General features: G+C 42.4%; 1 protein-coding gene across 1 annotated transcript in view; it reads left to right on the top strand.

The window, feature by feature from the left end:
• Nucleotides 1-18770, top strand: part of Clrn1 (clarin 1) — a 46915-nt gene extending 28145 nt beyond the window's left edge. The window contains exon 3 of the mRNA NM_153299.2: nt 18174-18770. Coding sequence (NP_695211.2) covers nt 18174-18439 — 266 coding nt within the window. The 3' untranslated portion in view covers nt 18440-18770. The remainder of the gene's footprint in view (nt 1-18173) is intronic.
• The last annotated feature ends 525 nt before the right edge of the window (nt 18771-19295 follow it).

Genomic DNA, 19295 nt, shown 5'->3' with positions numbered 1-19295 from the left:
TGTATAGTCAAAGACTCTTTCACACACAATATAGAGGCTATATTTATATATGAAAGATGGGTGGGGATACTTTGTTAGTTGTGGTTATCTCTGAGTATTGAAACTATGAATGGTTTTAATTTTGCTCATGGTTATCAATATTTCTGAATGAAAAAGAATATAAAAATCTAGTCAGTGTTAGAAGGTGCTTATAACACCTTTTTGAAGGAAGAAAAACTAAGAAAATGAAATATATTTACGTAGTCCATGACTATCTTTCCCTAGGATGTCTCTGATTTTACACCATTCCAAACTTGTAGTCAGTTTATTTATTTGGTCATGGTTTATTGATGATTTCTAGGAGGTTATAGCTCACACCAGCCAAAAATTTAATGACAGTCCCTCTTGGACAATCTCTTTCTCCTTTGAAGTTGCCCTTGGTAGCTAGTTCTGAGGCAGCCAGCACAGACTCTTGTTGACACTAATCCTTTGTCCCATACAACCCAATTTCAGCACCAATTTGTACAGGTGCCTGCCTAGAAAACAGCCCTGCAACCAACAGGGGATAATGGGCTCAAGAAGGCAATGTACTTGCTACTCACACACACACACACACACACACACACACACACACACACACACACACACACACACACACACACACACACACACATACACCACTAGGGTGTTCCCTGCCCACACCTTGCTAACTGGATTATTCACCCTAGCAAAATAGATCTCTCTGGTGTAGGGATTGTACTTCCTCCACGTCTTTTATACATCTATAATAAAACTTTATGTATTACAGTAGTGAGTATTCTATGAGGGTAGTCTGAGGAATTCTATGTCTAGCAGAAACAGAGAGTATGGAACTTTCCATATATAGTAAACACTTTCACACGCATTTGTTGATTTGAAAAAGCAAGCCTGGAAAAGTGGTGTTAACTTGATTACCTAGATGCCATAAGTGAGAGAAATCAGAACCCTCCTGGGATAAAGTTAGCACTGCAGCCCATGCCAGAGAGCAACAGGCAGGAGTATGGCAAGGACTGGCTTCGGACTGTGGGGAAAAGGTACAGGCTCAAGGTGGGACACACAAGCCAAGATAACAACTCGGTCTTACAGGAAGGTCGAGGATGGAGCATTTGTGGATTATGTCACTCACTGGAAAGAGCAGGCCTTTTCTAGTCACTGAGCCGGGAAAGGTTAACTAAACAGATCTTGACCCAGCATCACAAAGAGGAAAGAAAAGCTGGTTTGCAGGGGAGGCACTCCGACTTATTAACAGACTCGGTTACCTCGCTCTCCATCTCTGGGTGCAATTCAGAGGAGAAGCCCATTCGGAGACGAACAGAGAGTTCTGATGGGCAGGCTAACCAGCAGTATCTGAAGGGCAGGATGATTTAATCCAAGTCCCAGTTCTTACCTTGGCCTCCAGCTAGGCCTGATGCAAGGAGAGCCTGGACTCCCAAATGGTCACAAGAAGAGCCGTCCTGAGCTTACGCTGTATCTTAATTCATATTGAACTTGGAAACGTGGATATATGATAGATGACTCAAGGAAGAAAAGGGGTGGGCTGGGACAGAGGGAGAAGGGGAGGAGGCATGTCAAGAGCAGCGCCTTGCAAGGAGCCTGTATTTGCAGAGCAGTTAATGCCTCTGAAACCCTTATTTTATTTTATTTTATTTTTCTCGGAGCTGGGGACCGAACCCAGGGCCTTGCGCTTGCTAGGCAAGCACTCTACCACTGAGCTAAATCCCGAACCCCTGAAACCCTTATTTTAAACACCAAATTTTTTTAGTAATTAAAAATGAAGCTGTACACGCCAATAAAATGAGGATCAGAGGGGCTGACAGGCTGTAGCCTCTGGGGGTCACAGGTCATTCTTGAAGCATAAACCATCTTGCTCCCTCTAAATCCACACCAGGAACCCAGGGCTGCAAAGAGGTTGGAAAATGTTTACCTAAATTTATAATATTCATACAGACCCTAGTTCTGAATCCTGATCTAAATCTTTAGAGTTTTTTTTTACCACAAACCCTTTAAAGGGGGGTCAATATGTATAGTCATAAAGCAGTGTAGGTATTAGGGGTCATTAATTTTAGGCGGGTCACATCTATTAGGAGACACCCAGGAGTTTCTCCCTTCATGGAGTCCTTCCCATTTATCTCTTTATTTTGCAGAGCTCAGGAATCTATGCTTATAGATGCTGCCCATACCTCCTGGAACTCCAGCTTGCCTTTGGCCTCCCCAGTTCTCCACACTAAAATCATCATGAGGCCATATTTTAGATGGCTCCTCCCTGGCTAGGTAGGGACCCACACTGTGTGCTGGGGGCCATGAGGAAAGGAGAGAGTGACACAAAAGAAAATGACCCCTTCCAGTTCTCTATGGGGAGTTTGTCAATTCTTTAGAACAAAGGATGAAGAAAAGGAAACGCTGTACTTATTGGATCAGGAAGGCATGGCCACAGTCACTACCGTAGCTTGCCGAAGTTTACAGCCCAAGATTCTGAGTACCTCTTTTCACTCCTTAGAGATTACAGTATAATTTATATAACTCAGCCCTCTCTGTGTAAGTGTTACTATAAACCATCTCATTCCCTCTAAATCCACACCAAGAACACTCCTGGCCACTGTTATTGTTGCAAATCAATTAATTTGCTTTCTCCTCTAGTCATTTACAGATTAATTTTAAGAAGCCTTTTCCCCCAATGTAAGATTTAGGTAATATCTTACTAGACCTCATTGTCCATTTGGGGAGTAACTGCCCCACCCAAGATGTAAGAAGCCCCCGATGGGCTTTCTAAAATTACTGAAACCAGATCTCCATATCATGCTAAGTAAGCTGGAGGCTCTGAGGGTGGGGCTCAGGTACTGATTTTGGATTTTGGATTAGTTTGTTCAAGTGAAGTGATTTGCAGAGTGGGTTGAGGACCAGTGCCACAGGTGCATTCCCTTAGATCATTTGGCAGACAGAGTATTGGTTACATGCCAGCCCTTGTAAAGGGAACTGATGGTTCCAGAGTGAAGCCAGCCCAAGGTTGTGCCTTTGTGGAGCCTGCAACTCACTGCGAGAGTCAAGCAAAAGTGTGCATAAATAATTGAATAACTGCACAGTGCCATACTTCTGAGGGTGATAATGAGATTACTCTGATGAGAACGGGGATCAGGCTTTGAGTTTTGAACAGAGTATACTCCCAGAAGCTGAGTTGCTGAGAGTCTTAGGAGAGAGTTTCCCAAGCAGCAGAGAAAGCACACGGAAGACCCTGGGGAAGGATGGCTTTGTGGAAGAACAGAAAGGAAGCTCACACAGCTTGAGGGACAGACAGAGAGAAGAAATGCACATTCGTTAGTTTAAATGTTTAAGCGGAGCTAGAGGGATCACATGAGATGGTTAATATTGGAGCTTAACAGCTATGTTAAATGTTTTAGAGTGGATTTTAATTGCAGTGAGCTTTTGAAGAATTTAAAGTGTATGGTAGAATTACCTCTTTAAGACATTTCTAGCTGAACCCATGCTACTGACTGGAGATGGAGGAAGTCGAATAAATGGTGATGGTATTCCTTGAGGTAGACAGGACTCAGGGTTACCTTTCAGAGACAGGCGCTTATTTCTAGAAATCAAATGGTCCATTTGGGGTGCAGCAGTTCTGAGATGCTCTGAGAGATCCAAGTATAGGTGTTACAGAGACAGGTGGACATATGAACCTAGTGTTCAGAGAACAGATCTAGATGAGAGACTTAAATTTACTTATCGCCAGGGTTCAAGAATTAGAAAGAATGAAAATGGGTGGGATCACCTGCTAGGAGAATGTCCTGAGGAAAAAAACTGGTCAAGGCCAACCCTGAAGAATCCCATGAGTGGCTTTGGGGATCAAGGAGGAAGGGTGTAGCAGAGGAATATTGAGAGAAGGAAACCCAGGAAAGTGTGGTGTTTAAAGGTTTTGAGAGTCATGTTTCAAGACAGAAGTTACCAGTGAGCTTTGAATAAAGATGTCCTGCTGTGAGAGAGGCTGCAGGTAATACAGTGCTGACACAGTGGGGTAAACAGATGTTTCCAAGTTCAGGAGGTGGAGGAAAAGAGGGAAACATGAGAGAGGGTGCTGGGCATGGGGGTGCCTAACCCCACACATTCACACAGACACACTGAGATTCCAGTATATTGAGTTCTTACGTATTTGACTCTCAGTGGAGAGCCTTAGCCAGGCCTCCCTTCATGCAAGACTTGCCAGGGACCATTGCTACAAAATCCCAGTACTCTAGGCATATTCTCCACAGCTGACCCCATACTTATTAGGCTTCTGTGGGGTGATGAAAACTGCCTAAATCTGGACTTTCTGCAGTTGTACAGATGACAGCGTGTCTTGAGTTACACCAAGCAAGGAAAACAGATGTAATTTATGCCTTCCTTCAGAAGGCATGCTTCTAATATGGGCCCAATTAGTTATGGTTACAGTTATGGCACAGAACAAAAATAAGCACATGAAGACATGAAAAATAAAGAACAGCATAAAAATAGGAGGATTCTTCCATTGCACACAGATTCAGTATTAATACTACCCTAGCCTCTCCAATATATGTAAGCTTGTAGGACATACTGTTCTGCAATTGTCAGTGTACACAGTGTGTACCTTTTTAAAATTTTGCTTTTCACAATGGAGATGTTTTTTAGGAGTGTGAGAAAGAATTGGGGATGTCTACTTGTAGAAAAGCCAATTCTGAAAATATCCTGCTAGTCTCTGCACAGACCTCAAAATAGAGCCAAAGCAGGAAACAGAAGGTAATGGTAGAGTCACAGAAGTTCGTTTTCAGATGCAGGACAGCAGTGAAGGGCCAGTGTGATGTGATTTTGCTTGCTGATCGTCGATGCCCAGGACCATGGGCATGGACGTGTTCACCTTCCTTCCTGTCACAATTTCTGGGACTCTTGTACTACTCAGAAAGTATGCCTTCCTTTCTCTTTTGTTGAGCATCAAAGACCGGGTCTTGACCATAGCCTCCAAAGCTTCTCCTGCTGTGTACACTAGAGAAATACACAGCTGAGGCTCAGAACACAAACTATGGCTGACTGGTCTCCTGCCACTCTCTGCCTCCCTCTCTGTTTAACATACCTTTTGGGATAATGTTTATATGCACTGTGTAGAAATGTGTCTCTTGTCCTTCCTTGACTGCCTCAGGTACCTCTTGATTGGTTAAAATAAAAACCCAACGAAAATAAGCCGAGGCAGGATCAGAGGGTGGGACATCTGGCAGGAAGAGAGGAACTCTGGGAGATAGTCAGGTGAGGGAATTTCTCCAACCCAGCTCAGGGAACTTGGATGTATGAAACTGAGGGGAAGTAACCAGCCACGTGGCAGACATGCATATAGGCGGAGTTGGTTCCACATCGAGTAGTATAAATAGGTACTGAGTCATAAACTAGTCAGGAAACCAGTCTAACTTAGGGTTGAGGCATTTATTAATAAATAATAAACCTCTGAGTTGTTACTTGGGAGCTGGGGCACTCGGACAAGCCAGTGCTTAACATCCCTGGCTCCCTTTCCACGGCTGAAGCACCCCTTCCTTCCACATATTTACCTTCTCCCTCACTTCCTTCAGGATATTCTGGACACTTCTCTTCCCAAGGACTCCTCACTCTTCCACCTTTATATCCCCACTACCTTTTCTTCTATTCTCCTTAGTGCATCTACTCCGCTCAACTGTGGGATGTACTTACCTACTTTGTTATCACATCTCTCTCATTCCTATCTGTCAAACACTGAGGGCCCCCTAAAGGAAAGTTGTTCTAAATCTTGTTTGGTTTAGTCATGTACCCTTAGAGCAGGATGACTGGCAGCAATGACATTCTTTTTTTTTTTTTTTCTTTCTCTCTCTTTTTTCCCCTCCATCTTAACTTGGGTATTTCTTATTTACATTTCAATTGTTATTACTTTTCCCTTTGTTATTACAAGACAACATCCCCCTAATCCCTCCCCCTCCCCTTCTTTATGGGTGTTCCCCTCCCCATCCTCCCCCCATTGCCGCTCTCCCCCCAACAATCTAGTTCACTGGGGCTTCAGTCTTAGCAGGACCCAGGGTTTCCCCTTCCACTGGTGATCTTACTAGAATATTCATTGCTACCTATGAGGTCAGAGTCCAGGGTCAGTCCATGTTTAGTCTTTAGGTAGTGGCTTAGTCCCTGGAAGCTCTGGTTGGTTGACATTGTTGTTCATATGGGGTCTCGAGCCCCTTCAAGCTCTTCCAGTCCTTTCTCTGAATCCTTCAACGGGGGTCCTGTTCTCAGTTCAGTGATTTGCTGCTGGCATTCACCTATGTATTTGCCGTATTCTGACTGTGTCTCTCAGGAGAGATCTACATCCGGTTCCTGTCAGCCTGCACTTCTTTGCTTCATCCATCTTATCTAGTTTGGTGGCTGTATATGTATGGGCCACATGTGGGGCAGGCTCTGAATGGGTGTTCCTTCAGTCTCTGCTCTAAACTTTGCCTCCCTATTCCCTGCCAAGGGTATTCTTGTTCCCCTTTTAAAGAAGGAGTGAAACATTCGCATTTTGGTCATCCTTCTTGAGTTTCAAGTGTTCTGTGCATCTAGGGTAATTCGAGCATTTGGGCTAATATCCACTTATCAATAAGTGCAAACCATGTGTGTTTTTCTGTAATTGGGTTACCTCACTCAGGATGATATTTTGCAGTTCCATCCATTTGCCTATGAATTTCAGAAAGTCATTGTTTTTGATAGCTGAGTAATATTCCATTGTGTAGATGTACCACATTTTCTGAATCCTCTCCTCTGTTGAAGAGCATCTGAGTTCTTTCCAGCTTCTGGCTATTATAAATAAGGCTGCTATGAATATAGTGGAGCATGTGTCTTTGTTATATGTTGGGGCTTCTTTTGGGTATATGCCCAAGGGAGGTATAGTTGGGTCCTCAGGTAGTGAAATGTCCACTTTTCTGAGGAACCTCCAGACTGATTTCCAGAATGGTTATACCAGTCTGCAATCTCACCAACAATGGAGGAGTGTTCCTCTTTCTCCACATCCTCACCAGCATCTGCTGTCACTTGAGTTTTTGATCTTAGTCATTCTGACTGGTGTGAGGTGAAATCTCAGGGTTGTTTTGATTTGCATTTCCCTTATGACTAAAGATGTTGAACATCTCCTTAGGTGTTTCTCAGCCATTCGGCATTCCTCAGCTGTGAATTCTTTGTTTAGCTCTGTTTAGATATAAGCCTTCTATCAGTTGTAGGATTGGTAAAGATCTTTTCCCAATCTGTTGGTTGCTATTTTGTCCTAACAACAGTGTCCTTTGCCTTACAGAAGCTTTGCAGTTTTATGAGATCACATTTGTCGATTCTTGATCTTAGAGCATAAGCCATTGGTGTTTTGTTCAGGAAACTTTCTCCAGTGCCCATGTGTTCAAGATGCTTCCCCACTTTTTCTTCTATTAGTTTGAGTGTACCTAGTTTGATGTGGAGGTCCTTGATCCACTTGGACTTTAGTTTGTACAGGGTGATAAGAATGGATCGATCTGCATTCTTCTACATGCTGACCTCCAGTTGAACCAGCACCATTTGCTGAAAATGCTATCTTTTTTCCATTGGATGGTTTTGGCTCCTTTGTAAAAAATCAAGTGACCATAGGTGTGTGGGTTCATTTCTGGGTCTTCAATTCTATTCCACTAGTCTATCTGTCTGTCTCTGTACCAATACCATACAGTTTTTATCACTATTGCTCTGTAATACTGCTTGAGTTCAGGGATAGTTATTCCCCCGGAAGTCTTTTTATTGTTGAGGATAGTTTTAGGTATCCTGGGTTTATTGTTATTGTTATTCCAAATGAACTTGCAAATTGTTCTGTCTAACTCTATGAAGAATTGGGTTGGAATTTTGATGGGGATTGCATTGAATCTGTAGATCTTTTTTGGTAAAATGGCCATTTTTACTATATTAATCCTGCCAATCCATGAGCATGGGAGATCTTTCCATCTTCTGAGATCTTCAATTTCTTTCTTCAGAGGCTGGACATTCTTATCATACAGATATTTCACTTGCTTGTTTAAAGTCACACAGAGGTATTCTATACTATTTGGGACTATTATAAAGGGTGTCATTTCCCTAATTTCTTTCTCAGCTTGTTTCTCTTTTGTGTAAAGGAAGGCTACTGATTTATTTGAGTTAATTTTATACCCAGCCACTTTGCTGAAGGTGTTTATCAGCTTTAGTACTTCTCTGGTAGAATATTTGGGATCACTTAAATATACATCATATCGTCTGCAAATAGTGATATTTTGACTTCTTCCTTTCCAATCTGTATCCCTTTGATCTCCTTTTGTTGTCTGATTGCTCTGGCTAGGACTTCAAGAACTATATTTAATAAGTAGGGAGAGAGTGGGCAGCCTGGTCTAGTTCCTGATTTTAGTGGGATTATTCAAATTTCTCTCTATTTAGTTTAATGTTAACTACTAGTTTGCTGTATACGACTTTTACTATGTTTAGGTATGGGCCTTGAATTCATGATCTTTCCAGGACTTTTATCATGAATGGGTGTTGAATTTTGTCAAATGCTTTCTCAGCATCTAATGAAATGATTATGTGGTTTTTATCTTTCAGTTTGTTTATATAGTGGATTATGTTGATGGTTTTCCATATATTAAACCATCCCTGCATGCCTGGGATGAAGCCTACTTGGTCATGGTGGATGATTGTTTTGATGTGCTCTTGGATTCGGTTTGCCAGAATTTTATTGAGTATTTTTGCATCGATATTCATAAGGGAAATTGGTCTGAAGTTCTCTTTCTTTGTTGTGTCTTTGTGTGGTTTAGGTATAAGAGTAATTGTGGCTTCATAGAAGGAATTTGGTAGGGCTCCATCTGTTTCAATTTTGTGGAATAGTTTGGATAGTGTTGGTATGAGGTCTTCTATGAAGGTCTGATAGAATTCTGCACTGAACCCATCTGGACCTGGGCTCTTTTTGGTTGGGAGACTTTTAATGACTGCTTCTATTTCTTTAGGAGTTATGGAATTGTTTAAACAGTTTATTTGTTCCTGATTTAACTTTGGTACCTGGTATCTGTCTAGGAAATTGTCCATTTCCTGCAGATTTTCAAGTTTTGTTGAATATCGACTTTTGTAGTAGGATCTGATGACTTTTTGAATTTCCTCTGGCTCCATTGTTATGTCTCCCTTTTCATTTCTGATTTTGTTAACTTGGACACACTCTCTGTGTCCTCTGGTTAGTCTGGCTAAGGGTTTATCTATCTTGTTGATTTTCTCAAAGAACCAGCTTTTGGTTCTGTTGATTCTTTGTATAGTCCTTTTTGTTTCTACTTGGCTGATTTCAGCTCTGAGTTTGATTATCTCCTGACGTCTATCCCTCCTGGGTGTGTTTGCTTCTTTTGGTTCTAGAGCTTTTAGGTGTGCTGAAGCTGCTGACATATGCTCTCTCCTGTCTCTTCATGCAGGCACTCAGAGCTATGAGTTTTCCTCTTAGCACAGCTTTCATTGTGTCCCATAAGTTTGGGTATGTTTTACCTTCATTTTCATTAAATTCTAAGAAGTCTTTAATTTCTTTCTTTATTTCTTCCTTGACCAGGTTATCATTGAGTAGAGCATTATTCAACTTCCATGTATATGTGCGCATTCTTTCCTTACTGTTATTGAAGACCAGCTTTAGCCCCTGGTGGTCTGATAGGATGCCTAGGATTATTTCTATCTTTCTGTATCCGTTGAGGCCTCTTTTATGACCGATTATATGTTTTGGAAAAAGTACCATGAGGTGGTGAGAAGAAGGTATAGCCTTTTGTCTTAGGATAGAATGTTCTATAAGTATCTGTTAAGTTCATTTGGTTCATGACTTCTCTTAGTTTGTCTATGTTTCTGTTTAATTTCTGTTTCCATGATCTGTCCAGTGATGAGAGTGGGGTGTTGAAATATCCTACTATTATTGTGTGAGGTGCAATGTGTGCTTTGAGCTTTAGTAAGGTTTCTTTTATGTATGTAGGTGCCCTTTTATTTGGAGCATAGATTTTTAGGATTGAGAGTTCATCTTGGTGGATTTTTCCTTTGATGAATATGATGTGTCCTTCCTTATCTTTTTTGATTACTTTTGGTTGAAAATCAATTTTATTCGATAATAGAATGGCTACTCCAGCTTGCTTCTTCAGATCATTTGCTTGGGAAGTTGTTTTCCATCCCTTTACTCTGAGGTAGTGTCTGTCTTTGTCTCTGAGGTGTGTTTCCTGTAGGCAGCAAAATGTTGGGTCCTCATTGCATATCCAGTTTGTTTGTTTGTTTTTTAAGATTTATTTATTTACTATATGTAAGTACACTGTAGGTGTCTTCAGACACACCAGAAGAGAACATCAGGTCTCAATACAGATGGTTGTGAGCCACCATGTGGTTGCTAGGATTTGAACTCAGGAACTCTGGAAGAGCAGTCAGTGTTCTTAACCACTGAGCCATCTCTCCAGCCCCGCCTATCCAGTTTGTTAATCTGTGTCTTTTTATTGGGGAATTGAGTCCATTGATGTTGAGAGATATTAAGGAATAGTGATTGTTGCTTCTTGTTATATTCGTGTTTGGATCTGAGATTATGTTTGTGCTTGTCTTCTCTTTGTTTTGTTGCAAAACGATTAGTTTCTTGCTTTTTCTAGGGTGTAGCTTGCCTTCTTGTGTTGGGCTTTACCCTTTACTATCCTTTGTAGGGCTGGATTTGTAGAAAGGTATTGTGTAAATTTGGTTTTGTCATGGAATATCTTGGTTTCTCCATCTATGTTAATTGAGAGTTTTGCTAGATACAGTTACCTGGGCTGGCATTTGTGTTCTTTTAGGGTCTGTATGACATCTGTCCAGGATCTTCTGGCTTTCATAGTCTCTGTTGAGAAGTCTGGTGTAATTCTGATAGGTCTGCCTTTATATGTTACTTGACCTTTTTCCCTTTCTGCTTTTAATATTCTTTGTTTTGTGCATTCGTTGTTTTGACTATTATGTGACAGGAAGAGTGTCTTTTCTGGTCCAATCTATTTGGAGTTCTGTAGGCTTCTTGTATGTTTATGGGCATCTCTTTCTTTAGGTTAGGGAAGTTTTCTTCTATGATTTTGTTGAAGATATTTACTGGTCCTTTGAGTTGGGAGTCTTCATCTCTTCTATACCTATTATCCTTAGGCTTGATATTCTCATTGTATACTGGATTTCCTGTATGTTTTGAGCCAGTAGCTTTTTCCGTTTTGCATTGTCTTTGACAGTTGTGTGGATGATTTTTATGGAAACTTCTGCTCCTGAGAGTCTTCTATCTCTTGCATTCTGTTGGTGATGCTTGTATCTACGGCTCCTTGTCTCTTCCTTTGGTTTTCTATATCCAGGGTTGTCTCCCTTTGTGCCTTCTTCATTGCTTCTATTTTCATTTTTAATTCTTTCACCTGTTTGATTGTGTTTTCCTGAAATTCTTTCAGGGATTTTTGCATTTCCTCCCTATAGGCTTCTGCTTGTTTATTTGTGTTTTCCTGCATTTCTCTAAGGGAGTTCTTTATGTCTTTCTTGAAGTCCTCCGTCATCATGATCAAATGTGATTTTGAAACTAGATCTTGCTTTTCTGGCGTGTTTGGATATTCCGTGTTTGCTTTGGTGGAAGAATTGGGCTCTGATGATGCCATGTAGTCTTGTTTTTTTTTTTTTTTTGCTTGGGTTCCTGCTCTTGCTTCTTGCCATCATGTTGTCTCTGGGGTTACCTTGTTCTGCTATTTCTGACAGTGGTTAGACCTTCCTTTAGGCCTGTGTGTCAGGAGTGCTGTAGACCTGTTTTCCTGTTTTCTTTCAGCCAGTTATGGGAACAGAGTGTTCTGCTTTCAGGCATGTAGTCATTCCTGTCTACTGGTCTTCAAGTGTTCCTGTGGGCGTGTGTCCTGAGTCCACCAGGCAGGTCACTTGGAGTAGAAAAGTTGGTCTTACCCCTAGTCTCAGGCCTGGAGTCGCTCCTCAGAGCCAGGTGTCAGTTCCCTGTAAGGGCAGCAACCAGAAGCGCCTGCCCCGCCTTCGCTCTGGACCCTGTGCACAGGGGGCCCAGATGGTGCTAGGCGTTTTCCTCTAGAGTCAGAATTGTGGGCAGAGAGTAGTCTCCTCTGGCTTCCCAGGTGTGTCTGCCCCTCTCAAGGTCTAGCTCTCCCTCCCACAGGATTTGGGTGCAGGGAACTGTTTGACCGGGTTCCTTCAGATCTGGGCAGTGTCTGGACTGCAGCGTTGAGTGCCCCGTCTGCCTGTTCCCAGAGGCCCTATACAGTTTCCTCTTGGGCCAGGGATGTGGGCAAGGGTGGGCAGTACTGGTGGTCTCTCCTGCCCTGCAGTCTCAGGAGTGCCCACTTGTCTGGGCGATGAGCTCTCTGTCCCATGGGGTTTGGGAGCAGGGAGCTGTGGGCCAGGATCAGTGAGGTTTGGGCCCAGCTAAAAACCGGAAGTGCCCGGTCCCCAACATTCTTTTTTCAAACACCATCGACATTAAGCATCATGGTTTTAGACACCACTCAGTAAGCTAACACTGAGAAATCTCAGGCAAACATGGGGTGTTTGACCACCTATTATAGAAGACAAGGGAAGCTTAGCTTAACTAATGTTGCTCCTTTTTCTGCATCTCTTCTGTGTAACTATGTAGCAAAATTGTTTGCTATCACAACATTAAAATCCACTTCTTGGCGTCAGCTCCATTTCCTTGTCTGTTGTCTCCCTCTCTATGTGGTGTGTCTTGTAGCAGTGTGGAATCAAAAAACTTCTACCTAGGAATGGTCTAGAAATACCTAGGAATGAAGTCATTATTGAAGGTAAGAGACCTCGCCTTCAGTGAATGAGACTGGATAAAGTCACACACAGGAGATCAACACCACACCTAGTAAGATGTGAATCCCATCCTTATTTTGCATCTTTTAAGGTGCTAAAGAAGTAAATGATCATTGTATGTTAGACAGAGAATGCCTCCACTATTTGTCACCTAGGAGACACTCAAGAAATAATGTGTTTCCATCCTACAGATGTTGGCCATTATTTCAAAGGAACTGGCATTCTAATTTATTATTTTCCAAAATCAGAATTTAGTGTTAATAGGATAATTTCAGAATCCCTTCCCCTGTGAGGATATCAGCTCACAGCACAGTGGATGCCCATGGACCCTGAGAAGTGTTCTCACTCAAAAGCATAGTTATGTTCAGGGCTAAGCAGGATGGGAAAAGCGCTCTCTTCCTTACTGTGACGTATGTTCCCTATGTTGTCTAGCCCGAGGAGACAGACACCTAACTCAGCACTCCCAGGCAGCTGCCAGATGAGAGAGTGTGCAGTGTCTAGAACATCACAAATGTCTGATCATTCACGGTGTGACAGCCCTATCACTCAGCTATCTTATCTAATTAGAAATCAACTCAATAATCAAAGCCATTAAAGAGGGGAGCATAACGGTAGCACTATCCAGATGTTGGGGAATCAGACAGATGAAAAGAAAGAGGATGGAGTCATTGAGTGTGACACTGGGCTGCCAATGTGGGCCTTGTGCCCAGTTGTTTTCCAAATTCCAGTATGAGTGAGGTTCAGCGAGTTTCCAATGTCTGGTTCATTCTAACTTTCCTGTGAGTAGAGCAGAGATGATCAGACGGACGGACACGGTAGAGAGCTGTCGCAGTGGCTCCAGCTGAGTGAGGGGGTTTGATGTAGCAGTCACTGGGATAAAAGAGAGAGAGAGACACAGGCCTAATTTCAACATTGGTAAGGCCTTCAGAGCATACAAACGAAAATCCATATGCATGTACTGAACCAACAAAGTTTAAAGGGGATTAAACCATTAAATACAGCATATTGCATTTCCTGTCTCAAGGAATGTCTGTCCAGAAGGACCTAAAAGGAATTTAAACTTGAAATTCTTGACTCTGACACACAAGTAAGTGACAAAGCTCCACCAGTTCCTGTTCAGGCTGCTTCTCGTCTCAGTTTGGCTTCATCTCAACCAGAAAAGGTTTTGAGTATATCTTGAGGGGATTGCTACTGAGCAGTCTGTCAAACTTCTGTTCTTCAGAAACTCAGAGTGCTCAGGGATATGTACCAGCAGCCACCAAAATGCACTCGGGTAGACTAATCCTGGCAAGATAACCATGCAGCCCTGGATGTGGGTTCAGATCTGTAAGAGCAAGAACTCTAGGGCCCCAGCAGCATGGGCTGTAGTTCAGGTATGCTATCCAGGTGGACATGTTCCATTGACTTCAAGCACCCCACTCTTTGTGGAAGGGAGACCTTACAAAGTAAAGTTTCAAAAGGGAACAAAGCACACCCCTCTACATAGGGGACATGATGTAAAGGCCCTTCTTGCTGGGATAGAGAATCATTTTGGAACATGACAAGTCCTGTTCCCACCACCTCTTATATTTATCGGTTCACCCCTCTCCACATCCCAAGCAGCCAGGCCACGCAGTGAGAGCCTTCATGTATATCTTTTGGTCAAGTAAGTCATAAATAGTTACCCTTGATCCCACATCTCTTTTGTAGATATGGACAAAGAGAGGCAAAAAATATCTCCAATTCACACTGAGTTGTTTCCCTGTGGCAGTCACAAGCAGGCTGCCTGAGGCTTGGTTTCTGACCTCTGACTTCAAGATGACAAAGTTGGTTGTGGTCAAACCCAGAGTCCAGAGAGAAGGCACAGACCACTCTATTGGCCCACATATTCTGTCCTGGCTTCTCGCGATCTTGACAGATGAGGTACTGTTTGCATCTCAAGAGGTGCAGGTGACTTTACTAAGAAGTCTGCAATGTGGGCTCCCCAAGACTCTGTCCCCTTAACAAAATATCCCTTTAAAATATTTAATGACTTGAAAAGGAAACTGAGCTTGAATTTTCCTTTCAGGCACTGAGGAAATACTATTCCTCTCCTGTCTGAAACTCACCATCTCCCCAGACAAAGGAAGCTCTTATGGTAACAGTAATGGCATTTTCTCTACAATTTTCAAATAAAAGATAAAGAGAAAACAGCGTCTCATCCTTTTTTGTTAGGGTCTAACAATAAAGGAATCATATGGTTTGCAAGGGGAGAGCTCTGGCTTGAAGCTCAGAATACAAAAATAGTTAGGCTGACAAATCTCACAAAGGAATCTTTCCAGGGTCATGCCAGGGCTGGGAGCACATGAAGTATTGAAAAAGCAATACCATTTGACCATTTGTGTTGTATGATGATGATAAACTTGATGAGGCCTGCCCCAGGTGCAATTCATTCATTCATTCATTCATTCATTCATTCATTTGTTTGTTCATTCGTTCATTCTCTCTTTCTCATCTGTCTGCCAGCCTACCAGCCTTTACTTTTATTTTTTATGCAATCCTCCTGCCTCAACATCACAAATGCTAGGATGACAGGTGTGTTTTTGTGAAGTCCCAAAGCAGAAACATGACTTCACCTTTCCTCTTCATGTCTACTCACCTCCCCCTGCAATTAGTTATCAGTTTCTATCTGTGCAGCATTCCAAACCTGCATTCTTGGAGATAGCATGGGGACCTGTGCTCACACTCACTGGATTCTCCTACACAACCCAGCCTTCCTTTTTGAGCCAACTTTACCTCTCTCTCTCTCTCTCTCTCTCTCTCTCTCTATATATATATATATATATATATATATATATGTATATACATATATATGTGTATATATGTGTATATATATGTATATACATATATATATGTGTATATATATGTATATATATATGCACGTGTGTGTGTATGCATGTAGGTGTATGAATATGTGTATATACATATACAATCTCCCTATCTCCCTATCTCTATCTCTCTATATTTGTATCTATATCTCTATATCATCTATATTTATGTATCTATCTATTTATCTATCTGTCTATCTATATCTATATCTGCATCTCTATCTATATCATCTATATCTATCTATCTATCTGAGGGTGCTGCCTGCCTGCCTCGGTAATGGTGACCCACATTCCCTATTGTGACAGTTACTGCAATGGTTTATAATTGTTTCTTGGCACCCTCTAATCGTATTCTCTTTGGGAGCAAAGACCATGTGTGCTTTCTTTCCAGGTTGGACCTCCATTACTATCCCTGTGCCTGGCATATGATATGTCTAACTGAAAACAAATGAATGAGAGAATTAATGAATGGGAACCAAGACCATTGCTACTCCCGCAATATTTGAAGTAACTGAAATCAAAGAATCAAGAGTCACGTGCCAAGTTGGCAATACTCTTACTTGAGGGAACAACTGTATTACAGTTCGATGCAGTAAGACTTTCCTGGTGTGAGGTAGGACAGTGCAAAAGATTCTGATTAAGAACGAAGGGGGCTGGAGAGATGGCTTAGCAATTGAAAGCACCTACTGTTCTTGCAGAGGACCCAACATAGTGGCTTACACTGTTTGGAGCCCCAGTCCCTGGGGGTCTGGCACCCTCATCTGACCCCTCCAGACACCAGGCGTATACACAGAGATGTGAGCAAAACACTCATAAATGTAAGATATAATAATCTTTAGAAAAGATGGCAAGACACAAAAGAAGTGTTACATAGACATCATACGACAAGCTATTAATTGCTCATTGTGTGTATCAATGCCAATGCCAAAAAGCTAATCATGAAATGTCTGCCTATTACAGATGACGTAACTGAAGGTGCAATTTGGGGATTCCATAACCTAATTTTATATATTAAGGGAAGGAATTTGGGGTTGAACCCAACTGGTTTGACCAAAGTCTGAAAGCCATCTCAGCTAGTCAACTACAAATGAGAACCACGTACTGGCAGCCTGATGAAGCATAAAAGCTTTCAGGAGTCCTGGTCATCCATCCTGCTCTAGGCCAGGCCCCACTTGCCACTTGCTTCTGTCCCTGAGGCCATCCACTTGAAGGTGGAAAGGGGAAGGCGGTGGGCAGGATTGTTTTCCAACTCTGCATCCTTAGGACAGAAGATGACCACCCATCAGTTTCAGCATCTTGATAGTATGGAACGGCCTTCTCCTGCAGAGGTCTCACACAGCCTATAACCACCCCCTTTACAATTAGCAATAAGTGGTAGGGAGTCAAAGCAGCGAGGGAAACAAAGTCAACAGAAAAATTTCTTCACGTATTGAAATTTGGGGGTTGAAACGCAGGGAAGGCCTGGGCTTCAAGTGTCTGGGATCCAGGTTTTCCCTTTCTTATTTTGCTATAGTTCATAGCTTTTATTTGTTTTTGAATGAGTATGTGTGCCGAGACTCAAGGCTAATGAAGAGAAGCAACTTTGATTTCTCTTTGATCTTATCCTCTGAGGCCTCTTTGTTAAATCCAAGGCTTCCGATATGGCTAGTCTTGTTGGCAAGCTTGCTCTGTGGATGCCGTCTTTACCTTCTAAGTCTGAATTACAGGGAGACCACCATACCTACCCAGCATTTATGTGGGCTCTGCGGATCTGAACTCTGGTCCTCACACTTGCACAATATGTACTTTAACCAGAGAGCTCTCTCCCCTGCCCCATGGCTTCCATTTATAATGTTACCTGGGCCAAAGTGTCCCCAGAAGGCATTGTATCCATATTTGAGTTATGAGAATGGAGGCAGAAAGTTCCTGCTTCTCCACCTCAGCTACCCTCACCTTACCTGGACTTACTAAAGGCAGCCACGTGCCCAGCTGAAATCTGAATTCAGCTACAGAGAGAACAGATATTCTCTTGGTCAACAACATTGTATCCGAAGCTATGTTTGCCCTGGGGCCATGTTGGCAAGTGGAGAGTTGGAGGGGTCATGGTACCCTTTTATGAGGAAATCAGGGCCTTTCAGAGGGGTTTGAATGACTGACATTTGTCTTTCATCACCTGTGAGGTACAGAGGAATGTGTTCTCTTGAAGCCACAGTGGCTACTTAGCGGTTGGGTTTGTCATTGTGCTTTGAAGGTGCCCAGCAATTGAGGTTGCAGTGTGATCAGCTTGGTTCTAACTGCTCTATTCAAGCCATCAATGTCCCCTCCCCATACAAATCTTTCTTACTCACAGCCATTTCCAAAGTGCTACCAATCATGGACTGGAGAATCAAGCTCATGATTACAGTTTTACAATAGTACCATTTTTGAGAAGAGCGTGACTGAGGATGGTGGTGACATGCTGTCTATGGTTTGCTCATTGATGTCCTCTTTGACTCTTACAATCAAGTAATATTTATCCTAAGCTGTCGTCTGTTCTTTGTGTTGCAGGATCCTGTGGCTGTCTTGTCATGATACTGTTTGCCTCTGAAGTGAAAATCCACCGCCTTTCAGAGAAAATTGCAAATTTTAAAGAAGGGACCTATGCCTACAAAACGCAAAACGAAAACTATACCACCTCATTCTGGGTTGTTTTCATTTGCTTTTTTGTTCATTTTTTGAATGGGCTCCTGATACGACTTGCTGGATTTCAGTTCCCTTTCACAAAATCTAAAGAAACAGAGACCACTAACGTAGCTTCAGATTTAATGTACTGAAAAGCAAATATCGCCGTAATTTCTCAATAAGGATATGGACTTGCGTTGGCCACATTTAGTCTGTGCCTTTAGACTTCTTAAGCACCAAGCCCTCCTTCTGTTACATTTACAGGGCGTGTAGTAAGGATTCAGGCTGAAAAATAACGGGAGCAGAAGGATGGTTTCAGAAGGGTGCTCTGTCTAGTGGGTAACTGCCACCATAGGCAGTTGGCTAGATGGACCGATGGATGGATGGTCACTCCATGTCCTTACTGAACGATAAAGTACATGTTCTACTAAGGAGAACTCAACAAGCACGTGGCATATAGTTTAATAAAATAGATGTTATTTCTAATTGTCCACATATTTGTTGTCACAGATCCCAGAGGTGAGAGTGGCGTCCTAAACCAACAGTGCACTGAATCTTTGAAAGGCTCCAGGTTCTTTGTAAGTTTGCTTAGAGCACAATGTTATTAAGTCTGGTGGTCAAAATCAGAAAACTTTATAAGCAAACAAGCAAGCCAGCAAGCCAATAAGAAAGAAAGAAAGAAAGAAAGAAAGAAAGAAAGAAAGAAAGGAGGGAGGGAGGGAGGGAGGGAGGGAAGGAGAGAGGGAGGGAGGGAGAGAAGGATGGAGGGAGGGAGGGAGCAGATTGATGGCTTCTTTCCTTACACATCTAAGTACTGACTGCACAATGACAATACTTGCAGTGGACAGCATCCCTAGTAGACAACTTGGTGAGAGTGATTGACCCACTAGAGACTGTTTCCAGCTTGGTGTCTTCAGCACTAATGAGTTCCAAATTATGAAAATGCAGAGTTGAGGTAGGATTGCAGAGTGTCACAGGAGTCATGAAGCATGGTCCAAGTCAAATCTT

The sequence above is a fragment of the Rattus norvegicus genome, chromosome 2 (genome assembly GCF_036323735.1).
Source record: "Rattus norvegicus strain BN/NHsdMcwi chromosome 2, GRCr8, whole genome shotgun sequence".
Taxonomy (NCBI): Eukaryota; Metazoa; Chordata; class Mammalia; order Rodentia; family Muridae; genus Rattus; species Rattus norvegicus.
The sequence above is the reverse complement of the archived record's forward strand: the minus strand, read 5'-3'. Positions and strand labels throughout refer to the sequence as shown.